The sequence below is a fragment of the Osmerus eperlanus genome, chromosome 2, assembly GCF_963692335.1.
Source record: "Osmerus eperlanus chromosome 2, fOsmEpe2.1, whole genome shotgun sequence".
In the NCBI taxonomy this organism is placed as follows: Eukaryota; Metazoa; Chordata; class Actinopteri; order Osmeriformes; family Osmeridae; genus Osmerus; species Osmerus eperlanus.
The window spans coordinates 2,166,398-2,184,673 of NC_085019.1; the positions used below are offsets into that span (position 1 = coordinate 2,166,398).

The 18,276-nt window shown below is 44.6% G+C and overlaps 2 protein-coding genes across 2 annotated transcripts; one reads left to right on the plus strand and one right to left on the minus strand.

The window, feature by feature from the left end:
• Positions 1-2,193: 2,193 nt before the first annotated feature.
• On the plus strand, positions 2,194-5,247 carry prf1.1 (perforin 1.1). The gene is made up of 5 exons (XM_062486227.1): positions 2,194-2,311; positions 2,738-3,277; positions 3,383-3,521; positions 3,710-3,924; positions 4,090-5,247. Exons 2-5 carry the CDS (start codon positions 2,745-2,747, stop codon positions 4,949-4,951), a joined length of 1,749 nt encoding a protein of 582 aa, XP_062342211.1. The 5' UTR covers positions 2,194-2,311; positions 2,738-2,744; the 3' UTR covers positions 4,952-5,247.
• A 524-nt stretch (positions 5,248-5,771) lies between these two features.
• Positions 5,772-17,914, minus strand: LOC134039988 (uncharacterized). Its single transcript, XM_062486214.1, has 27 exons — positions 17,892-17,914; positions 17,336-17,392; positions 15,757-16,350; positions 14,749-14,796; positions 14,189-14,233; positions 13,382-13,429; positions 13,086-13,121; positions 12,716-12,772; positions 11,603-11,659; positions 11,466-11,492; positions 11,332-11,382; positions 10,791-10,853; positions 10,486-10,677; positions 10,262-10,393; positions 10,076-10,159; positions 9,228-9,278; positions 9,048-9,110; positions 8,621-8,674; positions 8,034-8,180; positions 7,782-7,823; positions 7,652-7,711; positions 7,466-7,537; positions 7,199-7,291; positions 6,914-6,949; positions 6,701-6,739; positions 6,289-6,348; positions 5,772-6,156 (listed from the first exon to the last, which is right to left on the minus strand). The coding sequence occupies exons 3-27, from the start codon at positions 16,043-16,045 to the stop codon at positions 6,152-6,154; spliced, it is 1,851 nt and encodes a 616-aa protein (XP_062342198.1). The 5' UTR covers positions 16,046-16,350; positions 17,336-17,392; positions 17,892-17,914; the 3' UTR covers positions 5,772-6,151.
• Positions 17,915-18,276: the final 362 nt, after the last annotated feature.

Genomic DNA, 18,276 nt, shown 5'->3' on the forward strand with positions numbered 1-18,276 from the left:
TAGATTGATAATCCCGGAAAAAATAAACGCAGTAGGGCCAATCCCAATCAACGCTTGTAAAAGTGCGACTGTCGAACATCGGCCCGTAAACCTTGTGACGGAGCGTGGCCACGTCTGTTACACAAGCATCCTTGCGAGAACGGTCTTGCAAGCATCCTTGCGAGAACGGCGGGGTTCTCAAGCCTCACGCATTGACCAGACACACGCATTTCAACCAGTTCACACGCTCACACGCCACAACTTGTAGCCTTTGGATAAAAGCGTCTGCTAAATGAATACATGTAAATGTGATTTGAATAACAAGGAAGTTCAACTTCCTAATAACTCATATCTTGAGAAATGACCTTGGGTGACCACCCAACAAGGTTGAGTTTCCACTTAACTCACACAAACCACCACTCCCCCCCAGCAGCTTCTCACAGCCCTGGTAACAACATATATAGGAACATATAGGGTGCACCCTCTGTTCATATATAGGAACATATAGGGTGCACCCTCTGTTCATATATAGGAACATATAGGGTGCACCCTCTGTTCATATATAGGAACATATAGGGTGCACCCTCTGTTCATATATAGGAACATATAGGGTGCACCCTCTGTTCAAGATGCGAACATCTTTATTTGTTTAACTGAACTGAAGAAACGTACTGCCTCTCACCAACTATCACACATTTATTCACATTGTGAAGCCATTGTGAAGTCAGATCAATGGAAATTTATTCTCTCCTCTCATTTATGGTATATGTCTGTATTATTTTGGATCGTTTTGATTTGTGTAGCGTACACTTGTATTACAGTGTCTTTCTTTATTGCCTCTGGCCTTGAAAGTGTGAGCACATGTTTATTAAAAAAGCTTTCAAGTCAGAATTGTTGTGAGAGCTTTATGGGTCGACATACCCTTAGGTCGTCCAACAAACTGCTTTTGTGCGTTCCACGGTCACGTTTGAAGTTTAAAGGAGATCGTGCCTTTTCTGTTGCTGCTCCAAAGTTGTGGAACAGCCTACCTTTATATATTAGGTCCTCTACTAGGAGCAACGTTTTTAAATCCCACCTTAAGACCTATCTTTTTTCTTTAGCATTTGAGTCTGCAATTGGGTAGGGATTTTTATTTATGTTAGTCATGTCCTATGAATATGTCTAGTTGGTTATATGTTTTGACTGTAGGCCTACAGCACTTTGGTCGACATAAGTTGTTTTTAAATGTGCTTTATAAATAAATTTGACTTTGACATATCTACCCAAATGGTAATGTGAGTTTTCTTTCGATACAAACATTTCTATTGAAGAAAATGTGTTTAAACTACAACTACAGCCTTCAGCTTACCTTAGCAGAGCCTTGGGGCTGGGGACGCGAGTGAGAATTTATTTTGGGGCTTAAAGCTAAGGGTTATTTTTAGAACAAAATAAAGTGCGTACTGTATTGTGCACAGGATGCAAAGTTCTTATGAGCTATTTGTCTTTTTTACTTTGTACTTCCACAAGAATCTTGTACTTTGTGGAAGCAGTGTCAATAATCATACCAGGGTAAATACTAGCAAGGATGCTTGCAAGACCGTTCTGGATGCTTGAAAGTATTGAAATGACTGGGTTTCGCCCACCAATATCTTGTTCTTAGTCTGCAAGTTTCATTTGTGTCAGACATGACCAATCCAAAGTCCGAAGGACAAAAACCTTATAAGGTTAAATTCTTAAAATGACATGATAAATTGGTTTACAGCAGACGTGTGCCCTATACATAAAGGTTGTGATACTGAGGTGCACTCTAGCACTTTCGAGGATCATGTTGTTTAATTGTAATTTGTTTAACTACATGCTCTTTTGGTTCTACCCATTGGCACTTATTTGCTTTTCACAATGTATGCTTTATGTTTTGGCTACCCGCAATGTTTTTGGGGCTATCTCGCTGTTTATGATCATTGACCTTTGCACTTTTTTGTAAAGCTCTTTCTTGTAAGTCGCTTTGGATAAAAGCATCTGCTAAATTAATACATGTAAATGTGATTTGAATAAAAAGGAAGTTCAATTTCCTAATAACTCACCTCTTCACTTCAGAGAAATTAGCGTGTGTGACAAACCGACAAGATCGAGTTTCCACTTAACTCACACAGACCACCACTCCACCCCCCAGCATCTTCTTAGAAACCACAGCCCTGGTAAGGACATTTATAGGAACACCACAATCTACAGCTTTAGTGTCTCCCTCTGTTCAAGATGCAAACATCTTTATTTGTTTGAATGAACTGAAGAAACGTACTGCCTCTCACCAACTATCACACATTTATTCACATTGTGAACAAACTGGTCGAAGGTAAGGATTTGATTTTCCATGCACATTTTATTTTTACCATGTGCTGTAAAAGCTGCGCTGTGTTATAGCTGTATGAAGCATATGTTGTTGCCAGTGCTTGACAGTAACTTTTTGGGCTCACCAGCCTTTGTGCCAAGTGTTTTTTTGAAGTTACTGGCCACTCAACATTTTCAATAGACGATATTTTGTTGTTAGGAAATTACGTTTTATTAGATTAAAGTTTACAATGGCATGCTGCAATTTACTCAAATAACTGGATAGGTAGTAGGCCTAAGACCAATGAACTAGAATCAATTTCATATTGTGTATTGTGTTATTCTCTTTGCTTGAAGAGTCGATCACTAAATCCACATGTGCCTGACCCTAGCTTTATATAACTCAACTTCATTCAAACCAGTAGCTGTTGCGTATTGTCATCTCATCCAGATACAGTATGCTGGCTATCACCGTCTGCCTGTGGGCAGGACATCTGCTCTCCCTGACATCTTTAAGTTCCCAAGCATGCACCGATGGTTCGGCCAAAGAGTGCAAAGAAGCTGAATTTGTTCCAGGATCCAACTTAGCTGGAGAGGGCTTTGACATCACCAAGATGGAACGCAAAGGAGCCTTTGTCATCGACATGAATTTCTGGAAACGCAAAGACAAGACTTGTACCCTGTGCCGGAACCCCTATCTGGAGGGCAAGATGCAGAAACTCCCCCTGGCTGTGGTGGACTGGAGGCCAAGCCAGACATGTAGCATGAAAGTCTCGAGTAAACTTCACCGGTCCAGTGAGTCTCTCGTTAGCTCCGCCAGCTCCTCAGTAAATAATAACTGGAAGATCAACTTGGATGTGAATGTCGCAGATAAAAGTGGGAAATTAATGATGGCTGGGACAACGTCTAGACTGTCTGAATACTCAATGGAGAAAACCAAGAGTGACAAGTTCAGTTTTACAAGCCACAGCATAGCCTGTGGTTTTTACAGGTAAATGTGGTTCCATAACCTATGTACTTTCCTCATACATCATCTATGAATATAGTTATATTACATAATTGAATGATTCATAATTATTTGTGTTTTCTGAAACAGCTATCGAGTCTCCAGCCAACCGAGGCTCCATAGAGAATTCCACAAAGCTGTGAAAAATCTCCCCAAAACATTTGATCCAGAATACAAAGCCCGCTATTACAAGCTTATTGACAACTTTGGCACCCATTACATCACTAAGGTGAGAGAGTGCTTGTTGTAAACGTTGTAAATTGTCACTTAGTTGCCAATTCACCAATTAAAGGCACACGGAAATGTAAGAATCAGACAGTTTTTGTTCAGATTCCTTGGGGTGCAGCCAATAAGGTCTTGCTTTTTGCCACAGCATTGCATGAAATCTCCCAGGTCTGATCTACAGAGTTTTATCAGGTGAACCTTGGTGGAACGGTGCAGTCTGTGACCAGCATCAGGCAGTGCCAGGCCAGCCTACAGGGCCTCAGTGCCGAGGAGGTGCAGGTGTGCCTGGATGTAGAAGCATCAGCCAGTGTAGGAGGCAGCAGTCTGGAGTCAGAGTTTAAACGCTGCCAGGAGGACAAGGCAAAGACAGAGAGCAAAGCCAGTTTCTCCAGCATGTTCAATGACAGGTAAGCAATAGATTGTGTGTAATTAATACCGTCACACCCAATACATGAATAGTAAAAGTGTGTAACTGTAGCCTTCCTGACACAGTTTCTTCCTCGCTCTCCCACATCCATTATTACATCATTTCCCTTGTCGATGTCTATGTTCTCTGTTCTCTCTGTGTCCAGGTTCACAGAGATAAAGGGTGGCCACACCACAGAGCCAGAGCTTCTCTTCTCTGCTGATAAAGATCCAGCATCCTACAAGGAGTGGCTGAGGACCCTCCCCACCCACCCAGACATCGTGTCGTACTCACTTGAGTCCCTCCATGAGTTGCTGCCCACCACCAACCCACTGCGGAAGAACCTGCGCAAGGCAATCAGCCACTATATCTTAGAGAAGGCCCTTTGGAAGAACTGTTCCGAACCTTGCCGGGAAGGCATCAAGAGAGACTTCAAAGACCAGTGTGTCTGCAGCTGTCAAAATGACCCTGCTGTCGGCTCAGACTGTTGTCCTAGGAAAAGGGGATTGGCTCGTGTGGTCCTCACCGTGCAGAGGGGTGTGGCCCTGTGGGGAGACCACTCCACCGCCACGGACGGCTTTGTAAAGGTGATCGTCGAAGGGCACGAAGAGAAACGTACTCCTGTCATTTACAACAACAACAGCCCTCACTGGGCTATGACCTTTGACCTGGGAACCATGGATCTCTCAGTAGTTAGGAAAGTGAGATTTGAGGTTTGGGATGAGGACAGCAAATGGGACGACGATTTCTTAGGGGGATGTGAGAAAGAGTTTACTGCTGGAGTAGGGGAGGACCTTTGCATTCTTCAGCACGGAAAGATGTTCTACAAATGGGAGGTGACCTGTGCACCAAGCTTGAGTGGTCTCACTTGCATGGACTACAAACCCTCTCCAATGAACCCACACCTTGAGAAGGTGTACGTGTCACGGCATGCCCATCCTGTTCCCAGAGAGATGTTGGCGAAAATGGGGGTGTTTGTGGATGAGCCAAAGCTCCAAGATACCAAAGCTTTAATACCGGGAGCGTAGAGTGAGGTTGATTTTCAATGTATCTAACCTGCACGTCAACCAAAACGTTACATTTCAACTCTGTAAATGTTCGAGGTCAGATCAATGGAAATTTCTTCTGTCCTCTTATTTATGTGATATTTATGTATTATTTTGGATCGTTTTGATTTGTGTAGCGTACACTTGTATTACAGTGTCTTTCTTTATTGCCTCTGGCCTTGAAAGTGTGAGCACATGTTTATTAAAAAAGCTTTCAAGTCAGAATTGTCGTGAGAGCTTTATGGGTCGACATACCCTTAGGTCGTCCAACAAACTGCTTTTGTGCGTTCCACGGTCACGTCAGCCTTCAGCTTACCTTAGCAGAGCCTTGGGGCTGGAGACACGAGTGAGAATTTATTTGGGGATTAAAGCTAAGGGTTTTTTTTTTTACAAAATAAAGTGCGTACTGTATTGTGCACAGGATGCAAAGTTCTTATGAACTATTTGTCTTTTTTACTTTGTACTTCCACAAGAATCTTGTACTTTGTGGAAGCAGCGTCAATAATCATAGAGTAAATAGTTCCTATGAACTATTTCACGGAACTGCATGCAAGCACATTTGTTATTTAAATCTACACACACACAACACACGCAAATTTTACAGGAACCACACGTTTTTGTTTGTCTGAGTAATTTGTTTAAGGCTGACTTGACCTACATGAGACGGGAAGTACGATGGTTTCCTGCACGTATGAGGCTTTTGTGATGCAACAGAGGGAACAAAGTGTACAGACAGATTGACATTGTCCATTGTTAGTTGCTACACGTTAATTGACTATGAATTGATATAGTCTGTTGAGTTCTGTGTGTTTATTTGATAGGTGATTCAAAGTTCCTAAACCCTTGTCTTAACCAGACATATTAGCATGAAAAGGAGGAAGAAGCCATCATACAGGTTATGGGAGCTTTTGACTTTTAGTGTTGATACAGACACAAATATACAGGGGTGACACAATCTGTAGAAATAAGCAGGCAGGGGGCATTGGGAAGAGAAATAACAAACATCAACAACAACAACAATAGAAAAGACAAAGACCACAAACATGTAAACATCCAAACAACAATGGACAAACAGAATGAACATGGAATCACAAAAATACAACACAACAAAACAAATGACATCACAATGAATACATTATGGTAAGGAAAAATATTCACTCAAAGTTGCTCTGGATGACTGGATTAACCTGGAGTCAGATTGTGAAAGAGGGAATGGAAGATAGGCAGAAGTGAATAAAAGAGATTCAGTAAACAGTTGAACACAACCACAGTGCATGGAAAATCTACATCATGAACAGTAGAAATAACAGGCAACAAACCTTTCAATCCATTTCCAAAGAATCCATTCAGTCCACCTCCATATTTGCCGCCCTGCCCTCCTGTAAAAGGAAAACCAGTCAGTCGCATAGAATCAGGGTTTTGCAACAAACTTTTTTTCCTCACTGTCCCAGTACCGTCCCGAAGTACAAAATGAACTGTCCCAAACTGAGCTTAACCTGTCCCAAAATGTACATTCTTGTGTTTTTGCATTTTGACATTCTGACATGGGTCTAGGTTATTTGCAACACTATTTAAGTAATCCATACAGTTGTATGTATTACGATTTTTTCATTTTGGTTTTTTTCCCAGTCATGCTTAGACACAGCATTAACTAGCAACCAGAAACAGCTGCTGGAAAGCTGACAACAGAAATGAGATAGTTGTGTCAAGAAGTGGTGCTCTATAGCTTACCATATGCACCCTGAACATGACCAAGTTGTCCACCATAACCTAAGCAGTCACATGCCAAGGCAGGTCACAACAATCATTATCAAACAGAATATAAAGTATTATGTAAGAAACAGGATGAGTTTAAGGCACAGAGCATGCACAGACATTGAGACACGAGTTCCTCATGCAGCAGGTACAAGTCGTGTCTGCATGACAGAATGTGAGTTCAGTCACCTGCTGGTTGCACTCCGCCATAGCCCCCGCCATTTCCTGAAACAACAACCGACATTTACAAGAGAGGAACTAAAACCACAATCAGACACTGCCGTATGTGGTACAGAAACGACACCCAAACATGTGTACAGCGACAGACAGACAGACAGACAGTCAGTCAGACAGACAGTGAGGCAGACAGACAGGCAGACAGTCAGAAAGACAGACAGTGAGGCAGACAGACAGACAGACAGACAGTCAGACAGACAGTGAGGCAGACAGACAGGCAGACAGACAGACATGTACCATTTTTGCATTTGGGTTTCCCACCACCACCTCCACCACCACCACCTGTCTCCAGTCCATATGATTGGGAACCCAGTGCCACCCCACCGTCCCCTTAGAGAGATAGTCGCAGGAAAAGGCCCAGAGAGACAGCAAATACAGATTTAAATGGAAATTACATGTACACAACAAACACACAGACCTGCAATCACACAGAGAGTCACTGAAATACTGCATGCCGTACACACGCATTCTTTGTTTCACCTCACATGCTACTTTCCCTCTCACCATATTTGCTGGCAGATTTGCCGTCACCTCCCGTGCTAAGAGGCTGTGCGCCGTAAGGGTAGCCGCCATCACCTGGAAGAAGGACATAAACACCCGCACCTATTAGTACCAGTCCTTATTAACATAACGATTTGAACACACACACACACACACTCACGCACATTTACTCAAGGACATTAAGCTCACCATCCAGTCCAGCAGGAATGACTGGAGAACCATTGTACGGAAGCTGACCAACTCCTCCACCTGTATGAAACCCAATCAGGTCAGCAACAAACCTGAACCACACAGTGTAAAGTGAATCACTAGAGCTCACCATATTTGCCACCTGCAGGTTCCATTCTTACACCCAGCGCCCCTGGAAAAACAACAATAGTGGATTCAAAACTCAAATACGAAAACCGACTTAAAATTCAACAAAACGACGGGATCGTCCGCCCTTCGCACAACACATCAAGACACAAGCTGAATAAAGTTAATTTCTTAACGTCCATTGCTTCTCTCTTGTTCTTTGTTGATTGATTCAAAGTTTTCTGTCTTTGGCTCTCTTCCCTGTGGGTGTGTCTACCTAAGCCAGTGTCGGGGCCCAGACCCAGGGGTTGAACGCCTCCATAGGGCCCTCCGCCATATCCTCCAGACTTCCCATCAGCCCCCAGGCCAGCTGGCACCACAGGCTGTACTCCATAAGGCAGAGCACCAGCTGGACCAGCGCCCCCTACAAACAAAGACAAGGTACTGCATGTGGGCATGACCAGGCTGGACAGAGACCAAGATTCAAACTGCTTTGGTTAGGTTTAGGGTTAAACTAACCCTAATCCAGAGTGACACAATACTGAGCACACACCGAAGTGTTAGTGACCCTTCCTCAACGTGAACTGCCCCCCCCCATCTTTTTTTATTTATTTTTAGAGATGAGTCAGATGGCTGAGCGGTTAGGGAATCGGGCTATTAATCAGTAGTTTGCCTGTTCGATTCCTGGCCATGCAGATTGAAGTTGTGTCCTTGGGCAAGGCACTGGCCTCGGGGGGAATGTCCCTGTACTTACTGTAAGTCGCTTTAGATAAGAGCGTCTGCTAAATGACTAAATGTAAATGTGAAGAAGTTGTAGCCACTGCTGTTCTGCCCCTTCCCAGACTCCTCCATGAGAATTCTCACCGTATTTCCCAGACATCCCCTGGCCCTGTCCGGCGTAGGCTCCGCCTCCAAGGCCTAGAGCACCAGAGAGGAACACTGGAGGTTAACTCTGGGGTCACAAAGCAGTGAGGAAGACTCTGCTTCAAGAAACAAAATATCTACAGATAACCACAGATAACCTACATATAACCTACAGATAACCTACAGATAACCACAGGTAACCTACAGATAACCTACAGATAACTGCCTGCATCATTTCCATGTTGCACATAACAGTTACACTTAAGGGGCACACTGACACACTACTGCCTGGCCTAAAATGTTAAGATTCGTAAATCTTACCAGAGTCAAAGCAGACCATGTTAGTGTAGCTGTCTAAGACAATATGCCTTCGCCTATAGTTAAAGTTGTTTTCATGACTGGGATATTTTTGCTGTTGGGTAATTACCTCCACCCTTCCCTGCTTTGCCTCCCAGCCCAGCACCATCAGCCAACACTGGGTAAGCATTTCCTGGAACATAAGTAGTAACCATCAAATGTAATCATGCGTGAGTAAGTGAATGAATGAGTCAATGCGTGAGTCATTGAATGAGATACTGGGTAGTGGAGCTGCCACTATGACACCCACCTGCACCATAACCAGCACCGCCAGCGCCGTAGCCGTTGCCGTTGCCATAGCCTGTAGAAAGCAGAGAAAACGTCATATCTCAGACCGGAAATCCTCCTACACAGCCACACTGCTTAACACACACTGCAGAATGACTTTGGGCTCTTCTGGCTTTGCTGTCTGGCCTGTGGTCCTTGCCTGAGAGATGTTTCAGATTGTTAGATTTGGAGGGCAGGATGATTAAATGAGAGAGGGTAGGGGGGTTGTGGGATGGGGGAGGGGGAAGGGCAGGCATGTGCATTACATGCATGTACACAGACACTCATGCCGACACCCTGATACCTGCAGGCACTGCTTTGGCCCCGCCCGCTTTGCCCTGGCCTGTGGGGGAGGAGCCAAGGAGACATGGTTACTGGCTGACTGCAGTAAGTATCTCTCTCTCTGTCTGTCTGCTGTGATGTAGCTGGCTCCTGGCACCAGACAGGTAGGGTAAAACCCAAATCCTTGTTTGTCACTCCGGAGATAAAGTACATCTGTCTGATTCCAGATATTGTATCATCACTGTCTTCATCTCTGCACTGTCCTTGATTTATTGGTTGTATTTCAGCATCCTTTGCAATTGGACATTGGAAGCTTTCTAACTAACTCAATTTCTACAGCCGCTCCCAATCTCTTCCTTGGCCTCAGGCCATGAATATCATCCCATCCAATCACCATAACCTGTGGGGGTGATCCTAAACAAAACACAGTCCAGTTTGCCTTCACACACACAAACAGACTCGGAGGACCAGAAGACGGACATATTGAATGAATACCGTACACACAGACATACAGAATGCAAGAGAACATGGTGAGACTTAAAGCCTTGCCTGTAGGTTTTCCTGCTCCACCCTGTGGGTAGACCCCCTGTGGGTAGACCCCCTGTGGGTAGCCCCCCTGTCCCAGACTGGCACCTGCCGGGGAAAAAAGAGTTTAAAAAGAGGAGGAAATGACAGAGCGGAGGAAGACTGAAGACGGCATGAAAATAAGCTTTTTTAGTTGTGAACAAGCCTCACCAGTAGATTTTCCTGCTCCACCTTGTGGGTATACCCCTGCTCCACCTTGTGGGTATACCCCTGCTCCACCTTGTGGGTAGCCCCCCTGTGGGTATACCCCCTGTGGGTAGCCCCCTTGTCCCAGACTGGCACCTGCCGGAAAAAAAGAGTACAAAAATAGGATGAAAATGGAAGACAGCAAGCATGAAAATACGTTTATTTTCTTGGAGGTAAACAAGCCTCACCAGTAGATTTTCCTGCTCCACCCTGTGGGTAGACCCCTGCTCCACCTTGTGGGTAGACCCCTGCTCCACCTTGTGGGTAGACCCCTGCTCCACCTTGTGGGTATACCCCTGCTCCACCTTGTGGGTAGACCCCTGCTCCACCTTGTGGGTAGACCCCTGCTCCACCTTGTGGGTAGACCCCTTGTCCAAGACCTGAGGCACAGAGCCAACCATTCATCTCAAACTGACATGTAAACCTCTACTGCAACAGCTAACATGGGCATGATGGTCATCTTCACGTCTCTTATACCAACATTCTTCATTACCTGCCCCGTATCCATTGCCAAGGCCAGCGTTGCCTGGGTAGCTCCCAGCCCCAACACCGTAGCCTGCGGAACATGTCAATAGAAGTTAGCATGTGCCCCTTTGATTGGCTTTGAGCCAGAGAAACACAACCCCTTGGCCTATTGCACTACACCAACACTAGTCTGAATCCTGTGGGGTGGGAGGCAGTGCTCATCACACAATGCTGCTGCTGGTTCACACCACAGGGACAGACAACATCCATGCACCTGACACACATCCGTGTGACTAGGCTGTGGCCTGTTACAGACCTCGTTCATGCACAACACATAGCTGTGACCAGGAAGAAAGACGTTTTTTGCAATAAACTCAGCCAGACTGAAAACAAGCCAAAAGTGAAAGTAAACCGTCTCAACAGTAAGTTACATTTACGGCAAAGTTTTCACAGTGATTTGAAAAAATAACCGAGCGCATCGAAAATGGTGGAGAGATCCGATGAAGGGCATCATCACCTTTGACGTGCAATTATAAGCATGGATGTAGGCCATGGAAGGTTGGAGTTACCGTTGCTTTTGACTCCCTGATCACTGGGACCTCCGGCTTCTGCACCATTCCCTGAAGACCGCAATACTCATTTACACCTTGTCCATTTCATTGTGTTAAAAAATCGGAATGAGTCAACTGTAAAATAAGTTTACTGTTCTGAGCGCTTGGGCTGGCGAATCCTACACAGAGTAAACCGATAAGATTCTGCATCAAACCTTAGCATGCACTTTGAAACTGCTTCCCTTCCACTATGACAGGCAGAAAGAGAAACATGCCAGTAAAGGTTTACCATTGCTTTTGGCCCCCTGACCATTAGGAGCTCCCAGACCAGCGCCTGGACCGTATCCTAGAGGTCACAACAGCCATACATACTTAACCACCTTCTCAACCAAATTCTTACATGAAGAAAATAAACCACAGAGTATAAGCTGGCTGACAGACTGTCAGACAGACAGATAGACAGACAGACAGACAGACAGACATTCAGACAGACAGGCAGGCAGACACATACACAGACAGACACATATTCAGACAGACAGACATTAAAAACAGACAGACAGACATTCAGACAGACAGACAGACAGACAGGCAGACACATATACAGACAGACAGACAGACAGACACACATTCAGACTGTCAGACTGTCAGACTGTCAGACAGACAGACAGGCAGGCAGGCACATACACAGACAGACAGACACATATTCATACAGACAGACAGACATTAAAAACAGACAGACAGACAGACATTCAGACAGACAGACAGACAGACACATATACAGACAGACAGACACACATTCAGACTGTCAGACTGTCAGACAGACAGACAGACAGACAGACATTCAGGCAGGCAGACACATAGAGAGGGCAGAAAAGGATTACCATTGCCTTTAACACCCTGACCATTGGGACCTCCTGCTCCAGCAACATTTCCTGAAGACCGCAATAATACTTTATTTAGCTAAACAATTACATGATACTCCTGAACTCAACTGTGACAGATATAGACTAAGCCAGCAGACATTTACCATTGCTTTTAGCACCTGAGGGACCTCCATTTCCTGGACCATATCCTGTAGACCATAGCATTTTACAGACATTTATAATCTATTTCAGAATGCTTTCGACCAATCAATCAATGAGAGCACTAGACGTGCATTCAGAGATTATTAATTTGACAGATTATGATTACAGACTATTGACACATCGAAAAGAAAACTGAATTCGCGATTCTTAACAACAATTACAATAGGCACACCAGTTCTCGGAAAATATCTTGCAGACCACAATGGTTTGGTTTAACCACAACCTGCCTGACTAACAATGACTCACAATATGCTCTTTGAAACTGCTTCCCTTCCACTATGACAGGCAGAAAGAGAGACATGCCAGTAAAGGTTTACCATTGTTTTTGGCCCCCTGACCATTAGGAGCTCCCAGACCAGCGCCTGGACCGTATCCTAGAGGTCACAACAGCCGTACATACTTAACCACCTTCTCAACCAAATTCTTACATGAAGATCAAGACAGAAAATAAGCCACAGGGTAAAAGCTGACAGACAGGCAGACAGACACAGAGAGGGCAGTGAAGGTTTACCATTGTTTTTGGCCCCCTGACCATTAGGAGCTCCCAGACCAGCGCCTGGACCGTATCCTAGAGGTCACAACAGCTGTCAACACACTTAACCTACTTAGCCAACTTCTCAATACAATTGGTTGCAGAATTCTTACATAGAGATGGAAGCAGAAAAATCAACGATTATAAGCATTTACCAGTTGTGGCACCACCTCCATTTGTCTGAGCAGCTCCTGGAATATATCACAGAGACCAAAACAGTTTTGGTTTTACCATGTCCCAACTTGCATGATGTTCAGGTGTTTCTTGACAAATATTTTGTGTCGTAGTAACAGAACCAAACTGTTATCCATAAACAGTCAAAGCTTAACTCTGAACTAGCTGAGGGTTACCATTGACTGAACCCTTGAGATCACAACAAAAGTCAACGCACTCAACCTTTTTGAACTACCCTCTCATTGAGATTGAAGCAAAAATAGCCAAATAAGTTTACCATTCTTAGCCCCAGTTCCAGCAGGCACACCCGCTCCTTGATCATATCCTGGTAAAGGCCACAACATCCGTTATATAATACTGTCTCAGGGATGCATAAACGGCTGTGTTCTAACATTTTGTTTTATCATGCAAACACCAGTCAAAAACTAAAATGCAAGCTAGTCTTACAATTGCTGTTAAGAACTGAAGGACCTCCAGCTTCAAAACTATTTGCTGAAGATCACAACTAATCTTATCTTGACCATTCAAAAGCAAAGACAGCAACTAGTCTGTAACGAGTTGAGATGCTCATTCCAATCACAGCTTAAAACAACATGCAATAATGTTTCTAAAACTCATTCGGTGGAAATACATAGAGGTTCTCTTTGAAATGCAGAGAAAGAGAAGTTAGCAGGCATTTACCCGGCAAACAAACATAACGTTTGTTCACCACTAGCCAACAACTGAGACACTGTCACAGACTCAGGCCTCACGTTCAAACATGCTCATTCCAAACAGGGGCTTGGACGCATGCAACAAATACCGGTAGTCACAATCATTGCTTCTAGCACCAGGTGACCCTTCTGCTCCAGGAATGTACTCTTGAGACCAACAGGATCTCTGTCAACACTCTCAGTGGCAGCAGTACATTGCCAAACATGCTCCATCCAATCAACATGGTAAAGACATGCTTTTCATTGTTCCTTGTAATATGTCATAGTAGCATCTCCATACATGCAACACAGGAACTTCAGTGGTTTCCACTAATCGATGCACTAAGACAGGCAGAGAGACAAGGTCAGAGGTCAGAGAGGTCCACCATTACCTCTGGCTCCCTGACCATTGGAACCCCCAGCTGCTGGTCCATATCCTGAAGATCACAACAGTGGTTACTTTTGTTCACACAACCCTTTTCAATCATAGATATATATATAAACACTAGATGTCTCGTCGATTTTGAAACGGTTTGGTTTGTTATCAACGTCAGAGATGTCGGTATGCCACTGCATACTTATGAATAATTATGTTATTTAAAAAGAATAAAAGTAGGCAGTGGCATAACGACATCTCTGACGTTGATAACAAACCAAACCGTTTCAAAATCGGTTGAAAATTGAGCAAGTTATGGTCATTTAAAAAGTACATGTAGATTCAACACAATGTTATGGGTGAGCGAGTTGACTGTCGCAAGATGGCCGCCACGTGCGGATGTTCTAGACTCCGCCGTAAGACATCTAGTGTTTATATATATCTATGTTTTCAATGGCATCAAGATACTTCTGCTTTCGATTGCACCCATAATAAACACATAAAGAGTGCCAAAGACCATCGACATGCTGTGTAACAGAGAGAAACTGGTGGTCGTGACATACAGACATTCTTTACCATTCTTAGCACCAGCTCCAGTGGGCACCCCAGCTCCTGGACCATATCCTGGAGACCACAACAGCTTTACTGAAATCTGGTTACTACACATAACGTCAGACTAGATCATCAGCTTTGCAATTCAGCAGAAAAGGTAAACACATTTGAGAATGCTGAGGCAGTTGTTTTTAACACTACTGAGACCTCGAGTTCCTGTACCTAATCCCAATAAATGCATTACTACTCATGCAATCCAGATGCTCAGGAAAGGAACTTTGAGATGGCACTTTGAGATGGCTTTCCTAGCATGCCACAAGCAATGTTTAAATCTGTGTCCCACACTCAAAACCAAATCAGTCAAAAGCAAAAAAACAGGAAGGGAGGCCTATATTCAGACATTGTTAGATCTTGAGCGCTTCCAATCGTGAAACAATACTTTTTGAAACCATAGGCACCTGAGGGCATCCATCGGAAAGGAGAAAGACAGACACATGGTCGTTCTTGAAACTGCCATTAGAACCTTGAAGCCATTAGAACGTTCAAGTGGACTGTCTGCTGCTTCACCATTCCATAATTCCATCCACGTATACCGTATTTCTTCGATTAAACGCCACAGCGTTTATTACACAATGTTCATTTTTGGTGCGGCGTTTATTCGAGGGAGGCGTTTATTTGAGGGCGGAGTTTAAACGAAGAAATACGGTAATCAAACATCTGCTACATAAACAGGTACGACACATGCAACCATCTCAGTCAAAGAAATCACAGAAACAATAGCGGGTGCAGGCTCTTTGTCACGTCCACATTCATTCATCAACTGACACCATGAAACGCATGCATCATCTGCCTCGAACATGTCCAGTTTGATCCCTGATGTGCATGTCTGGAACCAAAGAAAGAAGCTACAACATTTCTCTGGGGTCCACTCATTGAAGACGTCAAACTGGAGGAGTAGACTAAAGGAACAACACATATTCTACTCAAACACATGACAGAAAAATGGCGTCACATCCCTAATGAAAACTTTACCCTTATTATTCGACTGGACGCTCTTCCCAGCAAGCAATGTGGACTCGCTTACTTTGAAGCCTGTGAGATCTTGCTGCACAGGGGTAAGAGTTTTTGCACCTTGTCCAACAGCGACATCATCTTTAGAGCCCCGCCCATCATGAGCGACAGAACCTAGACCTTTGCTTCCCTGACCATCTGTGGTTGGGGGTTCACTGTTTTGGGCTCCTTGTGGTGGTTGAGCCAACGGGCCGAGACGAACCCCCCCTTTCTTAGCTGAACCCTGGGGCCCCAGTCTCCTGACTCCCATCTCGACTACGACCAAACTACTAAAACCTTTGACCTTTTGGGATGGCTGCTGAACTCCGGGACCGACGCTTTTGGACTCCTTTCCGAGTGGGGCTGCCGGTCCCAGACCCTTTCCAACCTGTGGTGGAGGAGCAACAGGGGATCCAAGGCCCCCTTTGGCCCCTTTGACCCCTGGCACTGCAGGTCCAAAGCTGCTGGCACCGTCTTTGACAACTCCTTGGGTTTTCGCTTATTTTAAATCCTGTGTCTGAACACGTCCGCCCTGATTGCCTTTCCCAGGACCTCCTAAATCTGCCGCAGACACACCTGGCAGAGAGACATCATCACCATGCACCGGTGAACTGCAAGGGACCTGGAGACGGCCTCTGTTCTGGCACATTCTAATGGGTAAGAACTTCAAAACGTTCGCAAAGCTTAAAATCCAATTAAACTTAATCAGACGTTGTGTCTCCAGGTCCCAAAGCACTCATTAAAAACTAAATGAGGAGAGCTCCTCAGAAGTAATGAACTCTCCTCAGAGAGACAGGACTGGAAGAGCAGACGCAGACAAGGAACACTGACGAGACGAGAAACGAGGGTTTAACGTGGGCTGAAGATGGCCTGGGTCACATGACCCTTCACCACCACATCCCATCGAGACACAGACAAACAGCAAAGACGACTACGACAACCCGCTGAGCCGCGAGGGCGGCAATTAATCACACGGACACTAACACAGAAACACACACAGCGACTGAGACAAAGCAACATCGACAGGTTTTACGCAACATTGAAACACAAGATGGTGGGGGTCAGGTGGTTGAGCGGTGAGGGAGTCGGGCTAGTAATCTGAAGGTTGCAAGTTCGATTCCCGGCCGTGCCAAATGACGTTGTGTCCTTGGGCAAGGCACTTCACCCTACTTGCCTCGGGGGAATGTCCCTGTACTTACTGTAAGTCGCTCTGGATAAGAGCGTCTGCTAAATGACTAAATGTAAATGTAAGATACTGCCACCATATCTGGCACACACAAGACAACAGTCTGTGTGGCCTGGTGGGACAAAGACACGACATTCAGCCAACATCGTTAACTGACAAAGCCAGGGGATGAACGGTGAGAAACAGAGAGACAGGAACGCCACAAACAGATTGAGGAATAGGAGACCTGAAGGGACAAGTCCCTCAAACACCTGCACCTAAACCTTATGGATATTGCTTAAATCTATCTGGACACACAGTAGTTGAAATGTAACTTCTAAGTAGATATAAATATCTCAGAAACTCAGCACACGTTTAGAGAAGAGAAGGCTTTACCAGATTTGGGTGGTTTAACGCCTTGTCCAGTAGGCCCACCGGCAGCTCCACCATAGCCTGGAGACCACAACACTCATATTTAAAATAAGTTACTCCAACAGAGACAGGAAGAAAACCTCAATCGCTTACTTCAGACGACAACATTGTTAAAATTATCCAGAGAAGCGCAAACATTTATTAAAGTAGCTTAACACACTTCATACTGATGATGACTTAATACTACTTCGTCCAACATGCCAACACAAACACGTGCTGTTAAAGGGAACCCAATCATGTGATACAGACAGGCCAGTTAGAAACAGAACCGCGCATGTGAACGTCAACAAACGTCTTCTGTTGTTGCGATGTGACATGTACAGTATTTCATATGATAGATCTTGGCATGCTGTGTCAACATCACATGCGAATGAATTATATATCGCACCATCATACCCGCCAGGATCCATATCAGGCAAATCTATTCCCATAGATTAATATCAAAGTACAGTGCATGCATTGTGCACTTTGCGTTCCCGTTAGAATGGGTGGGGAAACAGGCAGAGATGTACAGGTTTACCGTTGGATCTAGCACCCTGTCCATTGGTTCCACCAGCTCCTGCACCATTGCCTGCAGACCACAACATTAATATTACTTAACCCTGCATAGTAAATACCGGTTACTCTATGCTTATGGGCTTGGAGAACTCACGGGAAACTCATTTAGACTGTATGTGCTCATGCTATGCTTACATACAGTCCACTAATCCTGTTATCAGACACAGCAGGTGTTAACATGATAACATGGGTGATCTCTCCTTCATGCGTAAAATGCATGTGCAACCCACATGCATTTGTTTCATGGCTCTTGCGGAACACAATGTATTGCGCAAAGATTATGGATGTAACTGGTACAGAGTCAACCCACAGGCACAGACAGACCGATGTGGACGATGACAAACATA